At 38.5% G+C, this 19,291-nt stretch overlaps 1 protein-coding gene across 3 annotated transcripts in view; it reads right to left on the bottom strand.

Moving 5' to 3' along the window:
• The window catches only part of map4l (microtubule associated protein 4 like), a 43,043-nt gene extending 24,123 nt beyond the window's left edge, over positions 1-18,920 (bottom strand). For 2 of the 3 annotated variants that reach the window (XM_016486128.1, XM_016486130.1), the window contains exons 1-6: positions 18,820-18,920; positions 14,360-14,544; positions 9,477-9,587; positions 9,280-9,369; positions 8,970-9,164; positions 5,001-6,065 (exon numbers count right to left, since the gene is read on the bottom strand). In XM_016486128.1, the coding sequence (XP_016341614.1) occupies positions 5,001-6,065; positions 8,970-9,164; positions 9,280-9,369; positions 9,477-9,587; positions 14,360-14,540 (1,642 nt within the window). In that variant the 5' untranslated portion in view covers positions 14,541-14,544; positions 18,820-18,920. The remainder of the gene's footprint in view (positions 1-5,000; positions 6,066-8,969; positions 9,165-9,279; positions 9,370-9,476; positions 9,588-14,359; positions 14,545-18,819) is intronic. The other variant, XM_016486129.1, reaches the window with a different exon arrangement.
• Between the last annotated feature and the right edge of the window lie 371 nt (positions 18,921-19,291).

Below are 19,291 nucleotides of genomic sequence, written 5' to 3'. Positions count from 1 at the left end.
CACACACACACACACACACACACACACACACACACACACACACACACACACACACACACACACACACACACACACACACACACACACACACACACACACACACACACACACACACACACACACACACACACACACACACACACACACACACACACACACACACACACACACACACACACACACACACACACACACACACACACACACTACAATGCATCAGCTGCAGTGGCCTTCCAGGCCAGTGACAGATATAAAAGAAGTCTTTTCTCTCTGACTGTCTCATTGCTGTAATGGGCCAGGATCTTGTGAATGGGTTTTGTTGCATAAGGACATGTCAGATGAATTTTACTGTTTACATTCCTCTAAGAACACATTGCATCGCATCCTTTAGCTCAATATACAGAGGATATTGAAACTTCCTATCACTTCATTGCATCTCTTAGTGCATTTTCGTCTTAGTTAGTTTCAACTCCACAAATAAAATTTTGGTTACACTTTATTTTAAGGTGTCTTTGTTACAGTGTAATTATACACTTAAGTACTGAGTAATATTAATTAACTACATGTATTTACTAGATGGTTAGGGTTACTTGCATGTAATTATGCATCATTTATTGTTATTATAATAGTAAGTACATGTAATATGTGTAACAAGGACACCTTAAAATAAAGTGTAACCAAATTTTAATTTGTGAAATTGAAACTAAGATGAAAATGCATTAAGAAATTCAATGAAGATTCAATGTCTAAAATTGTACCTACATGTTTTCTATATGTTTGTAAATAAAATCCTTTTTGTTGCCATTATGTGGCATTTAGACACACAGTACTGCCATTTTTTAATACAAAACGTTATTGGTTATGATTAAATGTTATTATATGATTAATCATATAAAAATTTACCTACATTACAATCAATTTAATTTTAGAGTTCCATGATGACTATAAACAGTGCTTTTGAATAAATGGAGCGGTTATATGCCAGTGCCAACCTCTATATTTTGAAATCTGTTCACAATAATTAAAATATCACAATGTTCTTCTCAGTAATGAAAACACAGCATTAGAAGTGCATTTAACACAATTAGCGTGGGGTAGAAGATGCACGTTCATTGAGTAATCGGGAAGCTATGTCACAGAGTTTCTATTTCTGGAACTTATCCTACAGTTACACCCTAGCTTGTTCTTTGGCAGGTCCTATTCGCTGCATCACCAAGGAAACCGCCTCCCATATCCATGGCAACAGTCTCCCCGTCAATGCAGCTGCTGATATTAGGGTCCTGTGTGGTTGGAACCACCCGAGGGGAGGGAGAGGAAGTGAGTGAGCAAGGGCAAGAAAGGACGAGAAAGCTGATGCGAGTAAAGGAAGGGAATAAAGGGCCAAGAAGGGCATCTCCTATTTCTGCATTTAAAAGACTGAAATCCAGAGAAGACCAAGTGTTGTGTTTAAAAACTAGATGAATAGCTGGATGAATAAACCTGAACAGCTGAAACACAACGTCATTCAAGACGTCATCAGGGATCTCTGTGTTAGCTTTTAATCCAAAGCTACTGCCCAGTACTCAATATCCCTGCCGGAGTGCAGCACCTCTCAAACGCCTCTGAACACACCCTAATCACTCGCTATAAAAAGAACAACTATATGAGTCTTACATAATGGCGAATGGACCAGCCATCAATTTTACATGAGCTGCTGCAAGAGGATGGGAGAGATAGGAGGAGATGTGTGTGCGTTTGTGTGAGAGAGAGAGGGAGATGAAAGACAGAGTAAGCCACAGAAATACTATAGGGAGTATGAATTCAACCTATAAATATCACCAACTAAAAATAACTAATCCTAACAATTCTGCTCTTGAATCAACTGTTAATTTGATTAGATAAACAATCTAGTAAATTTAAATTTCCTTTCACATTAAGTTCTTTAAAGGATTAGTTCACCTGATAATTTACTCACCCCCATGTCATTCAAGATGTTCATGCCTTTCTTTCTTCAGTCAAGAAGAAATTAAGGTTTTTGAGGAAAACATTCCAGGATTTTTCTCCATATAGTGGACTTCAATGGGGACCAACGGGTTGAAGGTCCAAATTGCAGTTTCAATGCAGCTGCAAAGGGCTCTACACGATCTCAGGCGAGGAATAAGTGTCTTATCTAGCAAAATGATCGCCGTTTTCTAAAAAAATAAAAATGTATATACTTTCTAACCACAAATGCTCGTCTTGCACTAGCTCGACTTCACACATTATGTAGGAAAGGTCACGTGTGATGTATAGGCGGAAGCACCAACCCAGTGTTTACAAAGCGAACATGCAAAGAAAGTCAAATGAACTTTACAAAAAAAGGTAAAACAATGATGTCTTACGATTTTGAAGTTGGATATGAAAATTAACCCGTTAACGCGTACGATCACACCGGTGTGATCAGTCTTGGCTGGTCGTGTTTAAACTAACGTTACCAAATAGATTTACTTGCACATATTTCAGAATCGGAATATCAGATATTTCATAATATAGTGAGCATGTTTGTGAATATTTTGAATAAAACAGGAAAAACTAAATAAAAGCGATCATGTGTCATACAGAGCTATTGTGGCTGCGTTCTGTCACATGACAAGCATGACGCGCCGCCATGGAAACAGGCAATACATTCTAAAATAACGGTCGCCTAAAAAAAAACCTCACGCTCGGGGCTCAGCTAGAATATTTTAAACTCGCGTGCGAAAGGGTTAAATGGAGTTTCTTACACTACCCTACCTTTCTGAACCGAAATACACAGGCAAAGAACTAACCACGTGTGACCTTTCCAACGTGACTACATAATGCGTTAAGTCAAGGATGCGCATCACAGAGCTAGTGCAAGACGAGCATTTGTGGTTAAAAAGTATATACATTTTAATTTTTTTAGAAAATGACTGATTGTTTCGCTAGATAAGACACTTATTCCTCGGCTGGGATCGTGTAGAGCCCTTTGAAGCTGCATTCAAACTTCAACCCATTGGTCCCCATTGAAGTCCACCATATGGAAAAAAAAATCCTGGAATGTTTTCCTCAAATACCTTAACTTCTTTTTGACTGAAGAAAGAAAGACATGAACATCTTGGATGACATGGGGGTGAGTAAATTATTAGGAATTTCTTATTCTGGAAGTGAACTAATCCTTTAAGCTTTTTAAAACCAAAGCAAACTAAATCAATCTAAATCAATCATATTCAGTATCAGAGATTAGTGAGAATACTGGGTAACACTCACATAGAGGCTTTGAAAAGTAAACATTATACAATGCAGCCTTACAGACAACATTAAGTTTAGATGATTAAGGGATTAAACTAAACTTGGAAAAAACTTGTCTGTTCTCAATTATTTGTTTGATTGATTTCCAATAGGGATGGATGTTATGGCTAAAAACAGATAAATGGCTGACACTGACATGCTATAGTATTTAAATGAAACATAAAACACTAAAATGTAAAATCAATCTTTTTAAATAATACAAGTGAATTCAAGCTTCTCAACCTAATGTAAAGTAAGAAAATGGGGTAAAACTTCAGTATAGGGACCAATTCTCACTATTAACTAGTTGCTTATTAGTATGCCTTTTACGTATTGGCTTTTTATTAGTAATTATAAAGCACATATTTTGCAAGACCATATTCTACATTCCTAATCCTACCCATTACCTAAACTTAACAACTACATTACTAACTATTAAGAAGCAGAAAATTAGGAGATTATTGAGGCAAAAGTCATAGTTAATGGTTTGTTAATAGCGAGTATTGGACCTTAAAATAAAGTGTGACCAAAAATGGATATTCATTTTGAGATTTGATAAAGATTACATTTAACAATTATTTCAGTTTTTTTAAAAGAACTGTAAGTGAGAATTAGACGATAGCAAAGATAATCTAAATATATAAACACCATATAAAAATAGCTGTGACGAGTGGGGGCGAGGCCGAGAGCCGTGGGTCCTCTCTCCTCTTTCACTGTCGTCACTCCTCCTTTTATCCTTCCGGAGCTCCTCCGTGGGACTCGAGACCAGTGAGTGGTGCAGGTGTCGCTCATTATCAATTACTCCACCGGCCTCGCTCCGTTCCCATGGCTCTCGGCCCCGCCCCCACTCGTCACATAAGCAAAAGAGCTTAATTAAATAACTGATGAAGTACTGATGTATTGTGCATCCCTACTCTCCAAATATATCAAGAACGCTTCAACTTATAAAGTTAATAATGTATGTATATATACAGTGGGCTGTACCCACAATTCACAGTGAGATACTGAGATATTTTCTTACCTGTTTGATGTCCAGTATTGTTCAAACAGTGATTAACATGAAAAGAAGAAGAAAAGAACATCATTAACTCATACTTACAAAACTTTTTTTCTGCTAAAAATAAAAGGTTAAACACGTCTAAAGACAATAATTTCAAAATCTATGTGTAGCAGGTGAATTAGCAGACAGACCTCTTAATCTCATAAACATTGGATTGACAGTTTTGAACAAGACTAAAGCAGAATAAAGAGTCATATAGCATAAGATGGCAAGGAGTGACATACAGAAAGCTGTTCACCCACAGAATGATTAGAAAATGTACAATCCCACATAGACAGTTGACTAGTTGACACACATCTACAAGACATGTGCATTTTGAGGGATGCTGTGACCAAGAAAAATCGGAAAATCCAGGGGATGGTAAACTAAAGAATAACAGTTAGTCAGCTGCCAGTCGTGATGCATAGCGATCAGTGTGTTATGACTGCACTGAAATGTTAAACAACTTTATTATAAGAATGGATTACATGCAGCAAAGGTCCAAGCTATAGAGGACTGACACAAGGAAAGAAAGAAAGAAAGAAAGAAAGAAAGAAAGAAAAAGAAAAACATGGAGTACTTAGTGCCTTGCTACAGTATTTTCTGCTACAGAGATAGCTAAGCAGAGGAGGGCCCACTTCATTGAGCCATGCATTATGTAAATCATCTCCATACAGTCTTCATTATCACCAACCTTCCAGTAGGGGGGGCTGTGCTGACGGGGGCTCCTGCTGCTCTGCTTGTGAAGAGATGAAAGGCGTAGCCTCGGGGTTTAAGTTCACTGCAGTGCTGGGGGGAATTTTTGGGGAAGAGTGACTAACAGCTGGTGCACTCTGACAGGCAGGGATGTCTGTGCCGACGGACAGTGGGCCAGTGGTCAGATCAGGAGCAGCCTCTGGGGCAGAGCTGTGAGGGATGGGGGTTTTCACGGGGGTGCTCTGGGATGGGGGGCTTGCATCTGGGGTCTGTGCCTGCAGCACGGAGTCAAGGAACATAACAGTCTGAGTTGGACTAAGGGCAAGGGTTGACTTCTGGTCAGGATCATTTGGGTCCTTGGGTAACTGATCTGAAGGGTGAATACCAGGCAACTCTAGGTTAGACTTATTGATATCGTCTTTAGTTGATTTATCCTTATCTAACATATCACTGTTAATCTTGAGAGTTGAGTTATCTATGGGATTCACGAATAAGGAGGTGTTTGCTTGCCCGGGCGGTTGGGGTCTGCATGCTTGGGTGTCTGTGAGATGCAGAGGTTCAGGTGTGAGTGAGGGCTGTGCACTTCCCTGATCTATGCTAGCACTGGGTGGGGGTTTTGAATCACCCAAATTAGGGCTGCTAAAGTCCATGTCCATTACAGTTGGAGGAGCACTCCATTCTTCTGGTAGCTTCATCCTGCTTTTACTCTTCTTGGCCTTGATGCGTCCTCCCCCTCTTTCTTGGATCTCGCTTTCCCACATCTCTTCGTCCCTATTAGGAGGTGAGGGGCAGCCGTGGTTGGAGCTTTCGGAAGGAGTCTCTTCTGAGTCAGGGGAACCAAGACTGTCCAGAAGGTCATACATTTCTTCCCTGTTCTTGCGTTTCTTCTTTTTTCGCTTCTGCTGCTTTTCGGTTCCTTCATCGATGGACTTTTCCTCACCGGATGCTGCATCTGGACTCTGGGAACCCAAGGCATCAGTGCGACTCTGTTCTGCCTTGTTGGAAGCATGGGACTGCTCCGTAGAGAGCATTTCCTCACCTGTCCAAGGGCTTCCCCAAACTTCTTTGTGTACAGAGAGGAAGAGGAAGTGTCACTGACTACCATACAAATCATCGGACAACAAAATTTGCGCATCTCCAGCTCATAACAGCTATTAAGAGTCCAAAGAGGCATTAGATCAGCTACCTATGAACCACTGATCACTTGCATCATGTGGTGCGTTACACCAGAAGATGATATGAAGACAGACACTATCCAGTAATTCACAATGAATAGCATCATCCAGTCTTATCTAATCTCAGAAGAGAATTAGTATTAGCCATGGGTTCCCTTGGAAATTTCCAATGGGTTTTCAGAGGTTTTTTTTCTTTTTTGAATGATTAAATGATCTCTCATCTCAGATTAATGTTACTTGAGGAGGCTTTCACAACAAACTAAATATACATGCTACCCATTGTGAGGAAATTGCTGATTCTCCAGCTTGCATTGTGTGAAATATTTCAATGGTAGACTTTTTTTTTTTTTGCCTTTTTATTGTGATAGGACAGTTGGTTGACAGGAAGCGAAGTGGGAAAGAGAGAGGTGGGCATGGGATCAGGAAAGGTCCACGAGCCGAGATTCAAACTCAGGACGCCCAAAGCGCAATTGCGCTATATGTTGGTGTGCTGCCCACAAGGCTATTGGTGCCAAACCAAAACTCTGTGTTTATGAAGCGTAAGCAGTCCTCATTTTACTCCATGATTTCAAATGCTAAAAATTGCACAAAAATTGATCTGTTTTTCTTCAGAACTTGCTAGGTTAAACAGACATGTCATGAATTATGGCTTCTGTAAAATTATCAGGTGTTCAAGGGCAGTAACTTCCCTGACTGCCAAAACTTGCACTGTGTACTCCTGTTGCCAGCTAGTTACTTAAGGAGACTACAACAAGCATGTGTAAATACGCTTGACTAATTGGACGTTGTATTTCCTATTTAACAACAGATTTTCAATTTAAGTATTTAACTTAGGCTTCAAAATTCTAGTCTGAGGTATGACTGTTTGTAATTTACGTTGCAGAACAAAAGAAAACCCAGTGGAAATTCTGCAGTGGCAAATTACCCTTCAAAGTTAGCCGTATAAACTGAACAGCTCTATAGAAAACAAATTTGGCTTTTCAATTCTTTGGATTATGTTACATCCTGATAAAGGCCTATCACTGATCTTTGCTAAATAGGTAGTTTACCCAAAATTGAAAATTCTGTCATTAATTTCTCACCCTCATGTCGTTCCAAACCTGTAAGACCTTCGTTCATCTTCAAAACACAATTTAAGATATTTTTGATGAAATCCGAGAGCTTGCTGACCCTGCATAGACAGCAACGCAACTACCACGTTCAAGGCCCAGAAAGGGTACTGTGTGGTACTGTCATGAACGCATGTCAAAGACTGAGAGAAGAGAAGAAATTGTTGAATAAAGTAATTATTTTTGTTTTCTTTGCACACAAAAAGTATTCCCATAGCTTCATAAAATTAAGGTTGAACCACTGATGTCACATGGACAATTTTATTGATGTCCTTACTACCTTTCTGGGCCTTGAATGTGGTAGTTGCGTTGCTGACTATGCAGGGTCAGAAAGCTATTGGATTTCATAAAAAATATCTTTAATCGTGTTCCGAAGATGAACGAAGGTCTTACGGGTTTGGAACGACATGAGGGTGAGTAATTAATGACAGAATTTTTGGGTGAACTATCCCCTTAATGTAAGATAACAGATCTGAGGATATCATGCTCATACTTGCTTCAGAGGGCACTTAAATGGGTGTAATAGTTTCAGCAGTGGCTGAGAGAAAATGTGCTGAGACTACGATGTGCTCACTTGAGAGCACATCAAGTGAAAGTGCAAATGGGCAAATGAACTCATGGACAGGCACGGATAACAATAGAGGCAAGTCACAGAGAGACTGACTCAAAGAAAAGCCACAGAGAAGAGTCACATGACAAGGAATACCCAGTATATATCTCAGCACTGAGGGCAAATAAAGGTCACTGAAATAAACCAAAATCCATGACAAGACAAACACTTAACACAATGGTTGACAACATCAAAACACATTACATTTAGAGGGAAACAAAACCTACTGCTAATTGAACTTTGATCATGTTTACCAGCGCTATAGTCCAGCCATCAAAGCATAATAAGATGAAACCTAAATTAATTTCTAGACCCAACCAAACTGTTTTTCTGTTTTACATCATATGATTTTCTATTTTACATGCCTTTCTTCATTCACTAGACTCAGTGCTCTTCATTGATCAAAGGGTTATAAACAGTCACTTGGAGGAAGTGCCAGTGGCAGTAACATCTATATTTCAGATATGAGGTCTAAAATGTGAAAAGGCTTTCTAAACTGGCTCTGGGCCAGAAGACACATTTCTCTTCTAAGTTTCACAGCCATCACACTCAAAAAGTAATATTACAGAGTGGTCGAAGATAAATCTTTAACATGCCTTCCACCATAATGCACACTTGAAGACATAGTGCACACAGGCTAGTCAAAGAAAAACTGTGAATAACGATCATTGACTATTATGATCCATCATGTAAAATGATTTGGAACGGACATTTCACAGTGTAGGATGTTTAGTCTAGTCACTAATTAATTCTTCACTACCCCTATTTTTCATGTTACATATACTCATAGCATTCAATACCAGAGTTAACAACCTATTGCTTATCACATCAATAAAATCATACTCATAATAAGTGATATCTTGAAGACCATGAAAAGTATGAAGCAATTATCTTGTGACAAGATATTGATGAGGCATCCATGCCTTGACCGGACAGAGTGGAATGATATGAGAGCTGAGATCATACAACATTCTGTGACATAATAATCAATCAGTATCTTAATATCTGTGTTTAAAGTCTGTCTTACCTGTTCTAGACTGCAGTGAGCTGCCTTAAGTGGCGATAGACTTTACCTGCAGAATTTTCCAGGCTGTTACGAGGGCTTGTATCACTCAGATTAGCAGTTATCTGGGATGCTTTGGGTGGTTCATTGGCAAACAAGGGTGAGGTCTTCTGAGGTTCACCCATGCTGGGGGGTTTGGAGCTCTGGAAAGGGGCCATGCCAACATTCATATTCATACCAATATTCATTCCAGGCTGAGAGAACCCTGAAGCACAGAGCAGCAGAGCGATAGCGCATTAAAACTTAACAGAGCCTGAGGAAATTAACTGAATCGAACCCACAACAAGTCAGTCAGCAAGATCAAACATTGTAGTGGTTACCCAGAAAAGGGTCCATGCTGTTGTCCTTCACAGTAGATCCCATCTGCTGGTTTCCTAATTGGACAGGCTTTTCATTCATTGATGTTGGGCCTGGAATTAGAAAGACTTGGACTAATGTCTAGCTCATAATTAGATTTTTTTGGTGAACTATTTAATTCAGTTCTCTTAAGCAAGCCTGACATACTCAATGATCCCACCTGATTGAAAGTCATTCTTATAGACATATTGTCCAGGTGGGCTGGGATGGATTTCTCCCTGAGGGTCCTGACGTTGCCCTCCAGTCTGGACTGCAGACAAGAACCCAGACCCTGAGAAAAGAGAAAACAGACAAACTGACTCTGTATAAGTGCATCAACACTCAAGAGCAAAGGATTTATGCAGGAAATGCTGTAAATGCTTTTTTAGCGAGTTAATTCACTAAATAATGATGATCTGTTGAAATTTATAATATTAAGTACATTTAATTTTTTCATTTATTTTTGAATGACACAAAAATACACCCATAAATTGTTTAATAATAATTCTGTATATCAATTTTATGTATGAAATGCTGAACTGCTGAGACACAATTCACAACACCCACCTGAGAATGACCCATCTGTGAATAAGAGGAGTGTAATATTTAACAGCAAGATGAACACATCCTCTTCATTAGTAACTTTAGTGATTTAATGGCATTTATTAGGTCCTGTAAATGTAACTTTCATGAAATCTGATTGACTGTCTAATTGAATGTGTCCCCTGTCAAAGGCAGTGGGGAGGGGCATCCCTGAAAATAAGCCTGCTCCCATCCATTCCAATATTTCGCCGTTATGAGAAGGGCAACTGGAGATGAGTGATGCTAAGACGATGGGACAGGCTGGGACTGCAGGCCTGTTACCGTAGTTATACAACCAGCTGAGGCTGCTCTACGTTCCCTAGGCAAAGCACTCTGTCAGCATCAAAACTGACTGACACGAGGAGCCAGCACTGAACCAGCATAAGCTCAGATACCAGCCCTGGATTAATGATCGCACTCCCACAGGACTGGGCTGTTCCAGCTCCATGCAATTATCCTCTTTGTGGAACAGGATCGGTGTACATGTCACTGTGAGTCACGCTGTGTCTGCTATATTAGCAAGGATGCAATGGGAATCTGTTGGCCAGGCCTTTGTGTTGAATGTTGATAAGGTAGAGAGGGGTCGACCTTAATGGGTGATTTGTGCGTTTATGCCTCAAGTAGCATGTTTTCAATCTTCTTTCTGCTCCAGGATGCTGATGGTGTACTAAAATAAACCCCAGCAGAGCAATGGCCACACAAAGAGAAGCATATGAACCTGAAAATAAGCTTCAGTTAAAAGCCAAAAAAATGGAAGAGGGACTAAAAATAGTCACTTTTGTCCCAGACATGAGGCACTTGAGGTGCAGACTGCCAAGTCATGCTGTGGTAGAGAGCCTCCTTTTGCAGTTTAGGGGGGGAGCAGCAGACATCCTATTCAGCACAGCATCAGTTATATAACGTCATAAACCAGTGCTGTACTGTGAGTATACCAGCAGCACAGACAAAGAACCAGAGAGTCTCTAACATGCAATATGGTTATGCAAAAACACACAAACATGATCGATAAACTACACAAACTTACAGAAATACTGTTAAAACTAATCAACTAATTAATGAAGTAGAAGACATTTTGAAGAACGCCGGGAACCAAACATCATTGGACCCCACTGACTCCCACTGTATGGACAAAAACCACTGAGACATTTCTCAAAATATCCTCTTTTGTGTTCCAGAGAAGAAAGAAAGTCATACAGGTTAGAATTCACATGAGGGTGAGTAAATGATGACCAATTTTCCACCATTTTTGGGTGGAGTATTCTTTTAAAGCATGATACACAAAATAATTCTACTTGAATCTACTTAATGTAATTTTAATTATTTTCCTTTATTTAGTAATTCATGTTTATATACCAACTACTCAGCTGACACAAGCTTTTGCAGTATTTCAATAACAACTAGACATAAATAACAACCAAGGTTGCTATTTTTGTATATCCAAAGACTAGATTTATTATTTCATATTAAAGATAAATCATATTTAATCTAGAGATACGAGATTGCTTATATGTTTTTTTAGATTTTGTGAGTTTTTCTACATCACCCTTCCCACAGATCTCACAACTAAAATGAACAATAAAACAAAATGGTAACCCATGTAAAATGTATTATAGCAGTATATGAAAAATAATAAACTGGGTATTTTATTGCATGTTATACTGCACAATGAAAAATAATAATTTCTAGCCCAGTTGAATACCCTTGATGTCTGCGACATGCAACTGTTTGAAAAGGAAAGTCATATGAGAGCAGAATCGGACAAGAGCATTGCAAATAATGAGTAATTTGCCAGAATGCAATAATTTCTTCAGTTTATTAGATGTAAGTCGATATAAAAATTCTATGATATTAAAAACGACATTAATGAAAATATATACGACTGTAAGTGTAATTTTATTATGATTCGAAGTGGCTGCACAGCCTTTAATAGCCAGCATAGTTATTGATTAATCATCATAACTTGTACTTTGTTCTTTAGAAATGAGCCTCCAAGCGCTTGTCAACAGACAACTTACAATTTCCATAAATCTTTATTACTTTGTCAATAAACAAGCTTTATTATCTCAAGCAACCTTTTCAGTGGAAAAAGTGTGGCAGGAAATATATTTCCCTTGCCTGCTAGCTGGCCGTGATGTTTTATCAATACTGACAACTTATGCTTAGTAATTATTTCTCACTAAAATTTCAGTTCCAGCAATGATCTGATGAGAAGCTACTACAGAAACACAGGCTTTTGCTATATGCTAACTATGAGATGCTACAGCCTTATCATACTGAGAGTGCAAGTCTTTACAGTAACATCAAATAAATGGCCATTTCTCTCTCTTAATGGAGGCGGAAATTTAATCACACTCGTTTGGATCTTTGGCTGAAGCTATTAAAAGTATCTGTCACATCTGCTGTAGACAGATCTGCTGATCTCAGCATCCACATACATGCTCACTGCTGCACACATATACACATACCTTGCTGTTGTTGAGAGGGCATCCTGCTGTATTGATGTCTAAGCATTCTGTCAAGCACAAGCCCAATATCATACTGTAAAGGTCAACATTTCTGCATATTCTCTTACATGTAGAAAACAAAACAAACACTTTCATATGATTAATGCAAAGAGAAATATAAAAGGATGGCCCAATCCCAAAAACCGAAGGCTCAAAATCTTCATCAAAGTTCATCTACCTCCAGCTATTTCATAGTCTTTATGTGACCTTTACTAAAATTGTTTGTTTCTAGATGTTTTACCAATTACTAACTTTACAAAAAGCACCAGTGTTAAACAATACCAAATTTGGCATATTTATTCAGTAGCCTAAACACTATTAGCGCTATCATGCATACCAGGTGATTAAACTCTAAAACTGTGCCCCAGCAAATAATAAACACTTTTGAAAATAAATAGTGGTGATGGTTGTAACCCAAGAGGAAAGATGGTGTTCGCTTAACCGAACCTAGAGTTCACTCGGGAGTGGTTTGAGGCGGCTGTTGAGGCGAAAAAAAAAATCTTTTTTTTCTTAGATCTGAGATGTTGCAAACCATGATCAGGCGTATGGCCTAGACAAACAAGCATAAAAGCAACCCAAAATACCTTGGAATATCAATAAGTTTTTTTCTCATGAAACCAACTTGAACAGGACGTGAAACTAGAGGAAAGGAATAAAATGTGCTTCTGCCATTTGCCATTATACGTTTTGGCAGACAGAGAAGAGAGACACACAAATAAACAACCACAAACAGCATCTACTTCAGATTAGATACATCAGATTACAGTGCAATGCAAAAGGAAGACAGTAAATTACAAAAGTGAAAGTGAACAGGCTGTTCCTAATGTTGCATTGTACTACACAATATAACCAACATATCTGCATTAAACAAAAAGGGGAAAAAAAGAAAAGCAGAAAATAATATTTATTATTATTTATATTTATATTTATTTATTATATTTTTATTATTTATTATATATTAGTTATATATTTATTATTTATAATATTTGTAGGTTTTTGAAAGAAAATAAAAACACCAATAAAGTCAAACCTGTAATATTGTCAAATATGATCAAATTTTAAATTAACTGCTTTATTTTTCAAATATATTTCAAAATATAATTTAATTGTTTAATTTATTAGTTATTTAAATTTATTAATTATTCCTGTGAATTTTCAGCAACCATTACTCCAGTCTTCAGTGTCACACAATACTTCAGAAATCATTCTATGATGATTTGGTGCGCAAGGAAATAAATATTATTCTCATGAATGTTGTTTGCTGCTTAATATTTTTGTGGAAAGCGTGATGCATTTTGTTTCTTTGATGAATAAAAAGTTCAAAAGAAGAGCACTTGTTTTAAATTTCTGTAACATATTCTAAATGTATGTCACAAATTATATACATTTATGTTGTTTTTTTTATCCATTTGGAAGCTTGTTGTATGGAAAAAAAATTGCTTGGACATTAAATATCCTTGAACAATCCTATCCTTTTGTTTTTGACTAAAGCATTTTGTTATTGAATAACATTAAAGGGGTCATATGATACTGCTAAAAAGAACATTATTTTGTGTATTTGGTGTAATGAAATGTGTTTATGCGGTTTAAAGTAAAAAAAACACATTATTTTCCACATACTGTACATTATTGTTTCTCCTCTATGCCCCGCCTTTTTGAAACGCATCGATTTTTACAAAGCTCATCGGTCTGAAAAGGCAAGTTGTGCTGCGCTTTCACAATGAAAAACACAGCGGCCTAGCGTGAGCCGAAGCCCCGGCTTAGCGTGCGCTGAGACCAGGATAGAGTGAGCTGATGCCGGGCTAGCGTGAGCCGAAGCCCCAGCTTAGCGTGCACTGAGGCTTTACAGATCTTCTTTATGCACCAAGAGCTTGTAACACTCCAAAGAGAAAGGAAAAATTGAAATCGCATCATATGACCCCTTTAAGATGAGTAAATTTTCAGCTATGGAAAAAAAATCTCATTTAAAAACACATACCTTCCCTTTTGCCATCCATCCCATCCAGAAGGGGGCGGTAGTCTGTCTTCCCAACGGTCTCGCCCACTTTATCATCATAGGTCTGTGCCTCCAACCCAGCCACAAAATCCCTCTTCAGCAGGCTGTCCTGGGTCGCCTTAGGTGCCCCATCTGTGAAGGCATCACGTAAACTGAAGTCCATCCTCCTGTAGAAAAAAAAAGTGAGGGCGATCAGTGAAAACAAAGCAGGCCTGAACATGCAGCTGAAAGGGCATATAAATACTCTCCATCTATCTTGCCTTAGATAATCCTGCAATAAAAAGTGAATGGCCTATTTTTGATCCTTACACCTAACATTCACAAGGTTAATAGATAACAATTCATATCTTCAAATCAATGACCAATTTAGGATACACTCAGAGGGATCATACACTCAAAGACTTCTCGTATGAAGGCTTACAACACACAAATATGGCCAGATGTTCAGACCTAGACAAATCTGATCATCTGCCTGTGCACCACATATTAAGATCAGCAGCCATTTTGAAGGATGTGGCTGAATGCCAAATGTACAGCTGTCACACAAGTCACACTTTAAAAGGTTAAATTGATGATTCCCTTTTAACAGCAGAACGCGAGAGAAAATGCTTCTATAAAACACAATTATATACTACGAGCATGTGAACCTGTTTAGGCTAGGACATCAGGTGCCACTAGACTAAAATTCAACTTCTTGATTTGCTCAAATTGATCAGTTCACACAAAACAGCTATGTATTATTCCAATAAACAGTGTCAGTGAGAGAAAATAAAGAAGGAAAACTCAGAAAAGGATAGTGAGAGAAAGAAAGGTACAGAGAGAGAGAGAGCTTGTCATTGTGCACTAGCCCAAGGCACGTGTTTGTTTGCCATCGCAAGAGTTTCACTGTGTCTCATTGTTTCTCTAGCTGTCACACTATCCATTCAGAGAACCCAGATTAACACAATTACACACTGTCCTGTTCAACAAAGGTCCAAAACGCAGCAACACTGTTGCGTGACGAACATACAAATCAAAAATCAAGCCGCCGTGCGCTTTGACAGCGGGGGGCAAATGAGTTAAGAGCCAAACAAATCTTCACAACGCTTTTGGTCAGACATTAATGTGATTATACTACCCAGAATCCATCTCCTCTTTCCTATTCACACTCTTAAAAATAAAGGTGCTTCACGATGCCATAGAAGAACCTTTTTGTCTAAATGGTTCCATAAAGAACCTTTAACATCTGAAGAACCTTTCTGTTTCACAAAAGGTTCTTTGTGGCGAAAGAAGGTTCTTCAGATTATAAAAAGGTAAGAAAGAGATGGTTCTTTAAAGAACCTTTGACTAGATGGTTCTTTAAAGAACCTTTGACTAGATGGCTCTTTAAGGAACCTTTGACTAAATGGTTCTTTGCGGAACCAAAAATGGTTCTTCTATGGCATCGCTTGAAGAATCTTTTGAAGCACCTTTATTTTTAAGAGTGCACTTTTATTACTTATCCACATCTTTGCATTTCCTTCCACCCCTCCTTGTTTTCCCCATCCCCCTGTATGTAGACGGATGTGAAGAGTAATTCTCTTGATATCCTGATGGATGGTAAGAGGTCCAGCTGGTCCAAAAAATGAAGGGATTAGAGGTAGAGTGATTCCCCCTTGTATTTGTCAGCCGGACTGAATCCCCTGCAGACGTCACAAAATCATCCCAAAACACTTACTGTAATCAGCTGTTTCTGTACAGCAGCACACATTGGCGTACAGTAACATTAGACCTTATGAACATAAACTAAACATCTGACAAAACAAACTTTACTACTATAATCCTTAAAATGACCTCTTACAGAAATCTTTCTATATCGTCCCATTCAATTTTGTTGATAAGTCACATGAGGGCACATTTTAAAACAAATTCTCGTCTGGTTTTCTTATCAATGTTTTTTAATATTATTATTGTTAATATGATCAGCTTTCATGTTATTTTAGTTTAGGTTTTAGCAATTCTGCTACGTTTCTTTGTCATTTTACATTTCAATTTAGCTTTCAGTTTTAGTCATTTTAGTTTTAAAGTTAAAAATATTGAATAATTATGACTAAATATTAGGGCTGCACAATTAATCGAATTTCTAATCGCGATTACAATTATGGATGCCACAATTACGTAATCGTTCAAAGCGGCAATTAATCGTTCAAAGTCCACTTATGTTATTCTGCATGCTTAAGATGCGTTTTTTCTTTCTTTCTATATGTTATCTTAAAGGGGTCATAGGATGCCCATTTTCCACAAGTTGATATGATTCTTTAGGGTCTTAATGAAAAGTCTGTAACATAGTTTGGTTAAAATTTCTCAATGGTAGTGTAAAAAACACCTTTTTTACCCTGCCAAAAACAGCTCTTTTCAGATCAAGCCGTTTTTGTAGCATTTTCCTTTAAATGTTAATGAGCTCTGCTGACCCCGCCCCTCTCTTCCAAGCTGCTCTCAGAGAGACTGTTTACTTTAGCCGCATTCATCGTGAAACTTGCTAATTAGCACATTATTAGGAAAGACGATTTGCAAAGATTCATTACAAAACATTATACTCACTTCTTCTGTAGATGAGGCTGGATCATGAATGATTTGCGCGAACATAGACGCATTTATGTAGATCGGGGGCACTATATATAATATATGATATAATTTGAAAAAAAGAAAGAAAAAATAAACAGTGGTAAAATATCTATTTAGGAGTCTTCGACCTTTCCAACGATATATAGTTTGTCATGATTAGATTAGGATTTAATTGGGTGACAGTTAAGAGATAAATGCAAGTTCTATTAAAAAAAAAAATCTGTCAAATTAAGGTCTATATTGCCACAGAAAAAAAAAAGAAATATCATTTTAAAGTGCCCAAGCTGCTTTTTGGAGCTGGGTTGTTACCAGTCTGACATTGTCTACCAGCTTTGTCAAGGTCTAGCTCGATCTAGACCCCAATTTGGTCTAGTTAGAAACCGTGTAAACCAGCTACCATCAGAAGCATAACAGCACCACTACAAATAAGCTATTATGAAATATGTAGATTTAAACTGTTGCAGCTCATAAAAATATGATGATTAATGATCATAATCCATCAGAACAGGTTTAACGTTTACCAAGCAAATTTAAATAATTTAAATGATTAATTAAATGATTTAAATCAATTAAAATACACAGTAATAGTTGAGAGCGATTTTATATTATTTATACAGGCTTTTGTTTGAGAGGAACATTATTATTTACCAGTGTATTGTTTATGTGCTTCCTAAGATCATTTACATGTTAATGCGCAATCACACCCACAACGATGTCAGGCAAATGAAAACATTTGCAGAATGACCTTTGTGGCATTAATCACTGCTATATTTAATCCTGATATTTAAAAGCGAATCGATCTTTAAACATATTAGTCCCAGTTTACATGCAAAAATAAGAAAATACAGACAAGAATACAGACTCAAGAAGGACACCTCCTTGTCCTTCACACCAGCTTTACCTGAATAAACACCACTGACATTTGTTCATGACCTGTATGCAAAGCAAACAAAGCCAGTCACAGTGCAAAGAAGAAGAAATAATGTGCAATAACTGAAAAAGGAATAAGACTTAAGGGGGGTGTGGTCAAAGTGTTGTTCCTCTGTTCCTCTAGAATGCAACAATTCATAATATCAAACGAGAAAAAGAGGCCATGAGGGAATCGCTACGTTTCATAACACATATGAACGTCTCCCACAGTCCCAGACATCCGTACGTGACCCTCAGTGCGTCGGTTCCTGATCGTGTGTTCCTTTTCAATTGCATTTTACAGCATGACGCATGTCCATGAGGCATGTTGAAGAGGTGCACTGCAGAGAGCCGAGCACGCGATGCACAGACCCAGTATGAATGAGAACAATGCGATGCGACGCGACAAACTAGAACGCGCTTATTGCAATCAAACCAGCTTCGTTTATTATAACAGACGTGTTCTGGTTTGTCGCGTCGCTCGCTTGCAGTTTGTATGGGGTGTAAAGCTCAAAACGTCCTTTATAAGGAACCTCGCACGATTTCATCATCCCACAATGTCCACAATGTTGAAGCAATATGTGGCACTGTACTGAAGTTATGTAACTAGAGTAGTTTTCTGTAGAGGTTTGCTCCTGCGGAGGACACCTGTCCTGAGCATCCAAGCTGCGGCAGTGCCCAAACAAAGAAATCTCGGCAGGTCGACGTGGTTGGGAACGTTTGGGAACGAAAGAGCGATGAGTCATGGACACGCTTTATTTACATCGCATGATTATCTCGCGTGTATGTAACAATAACTAACGCCTGTCAAGCAGTGACTGCATCACAATCTACGCGTGCGCGCCGATTCGTTTTGTCTTCATTACGCGTAGGCTATTTTAATGCATAGGCATTTCCTATAGTGAGGTTGTATAATGTGAGTGCTAATCACAATGTCAAAGTGCACTTACCCGTTGTTGTTGTTTTTAAAATTCAGTACGATGTAGTGTTGGCCGATGTGCAGTCAGATCCGCCCTCTCGTACAGTCCGCCTCTGTGATCGCAGGGCGACGCCCCGCCCCTTATTCCCCTCGACCAATCACAATTCAGGAAAATTGTCCTCTGCTCTTGGACTTGAGCATCCTCTCGGTTCTTACATGCGTTCCCCACCAGTATTGATGGACAGCTAATGGACACAATGAGTATGCTGATGACTGATGAGGGGCAGGGAGATTCGCCAATCAATACATCAGCAATAGCGCGCTGAATTGGCACTGAATAGATCTATTTGGGCATCAGATCAGATGACATTGTATCGAGGAACATCAGACTGTCCGATGAGACGTGATACCCTTGTAGTTTCCTGTCCTTTATGCGCAAATGCATATGAAAACCCCCTGGATGTAACCTCATACATTTATGACACCCACGCTTTACAAGCATA

Source organism: Sinocyclocheilus anshuiensis, unplaced genomic scaffold, assembly GCF_001515605.1.
Source record: "Sinocyclocheilus anshuiensis isolate Anshui unplaced genomic scaffold, SAMN03320099.WGS_v1.1 scaffold329, whole genome shotgun sequence".
Classification (NCBI taxonomy): domain Eukaryota; kingdom Metazoa; phylum Chordata; class Actinopteri; order Cypriniformes; family Cyprinidae; genus Sinocyclocheilus; species Sinocyclocheilus anshuiensis.
The sequence above is the reverse complement of the archived record's forward strand: the minus strand, read 5'-3'. Positions and strand labels throughout refer to the sequence as shown.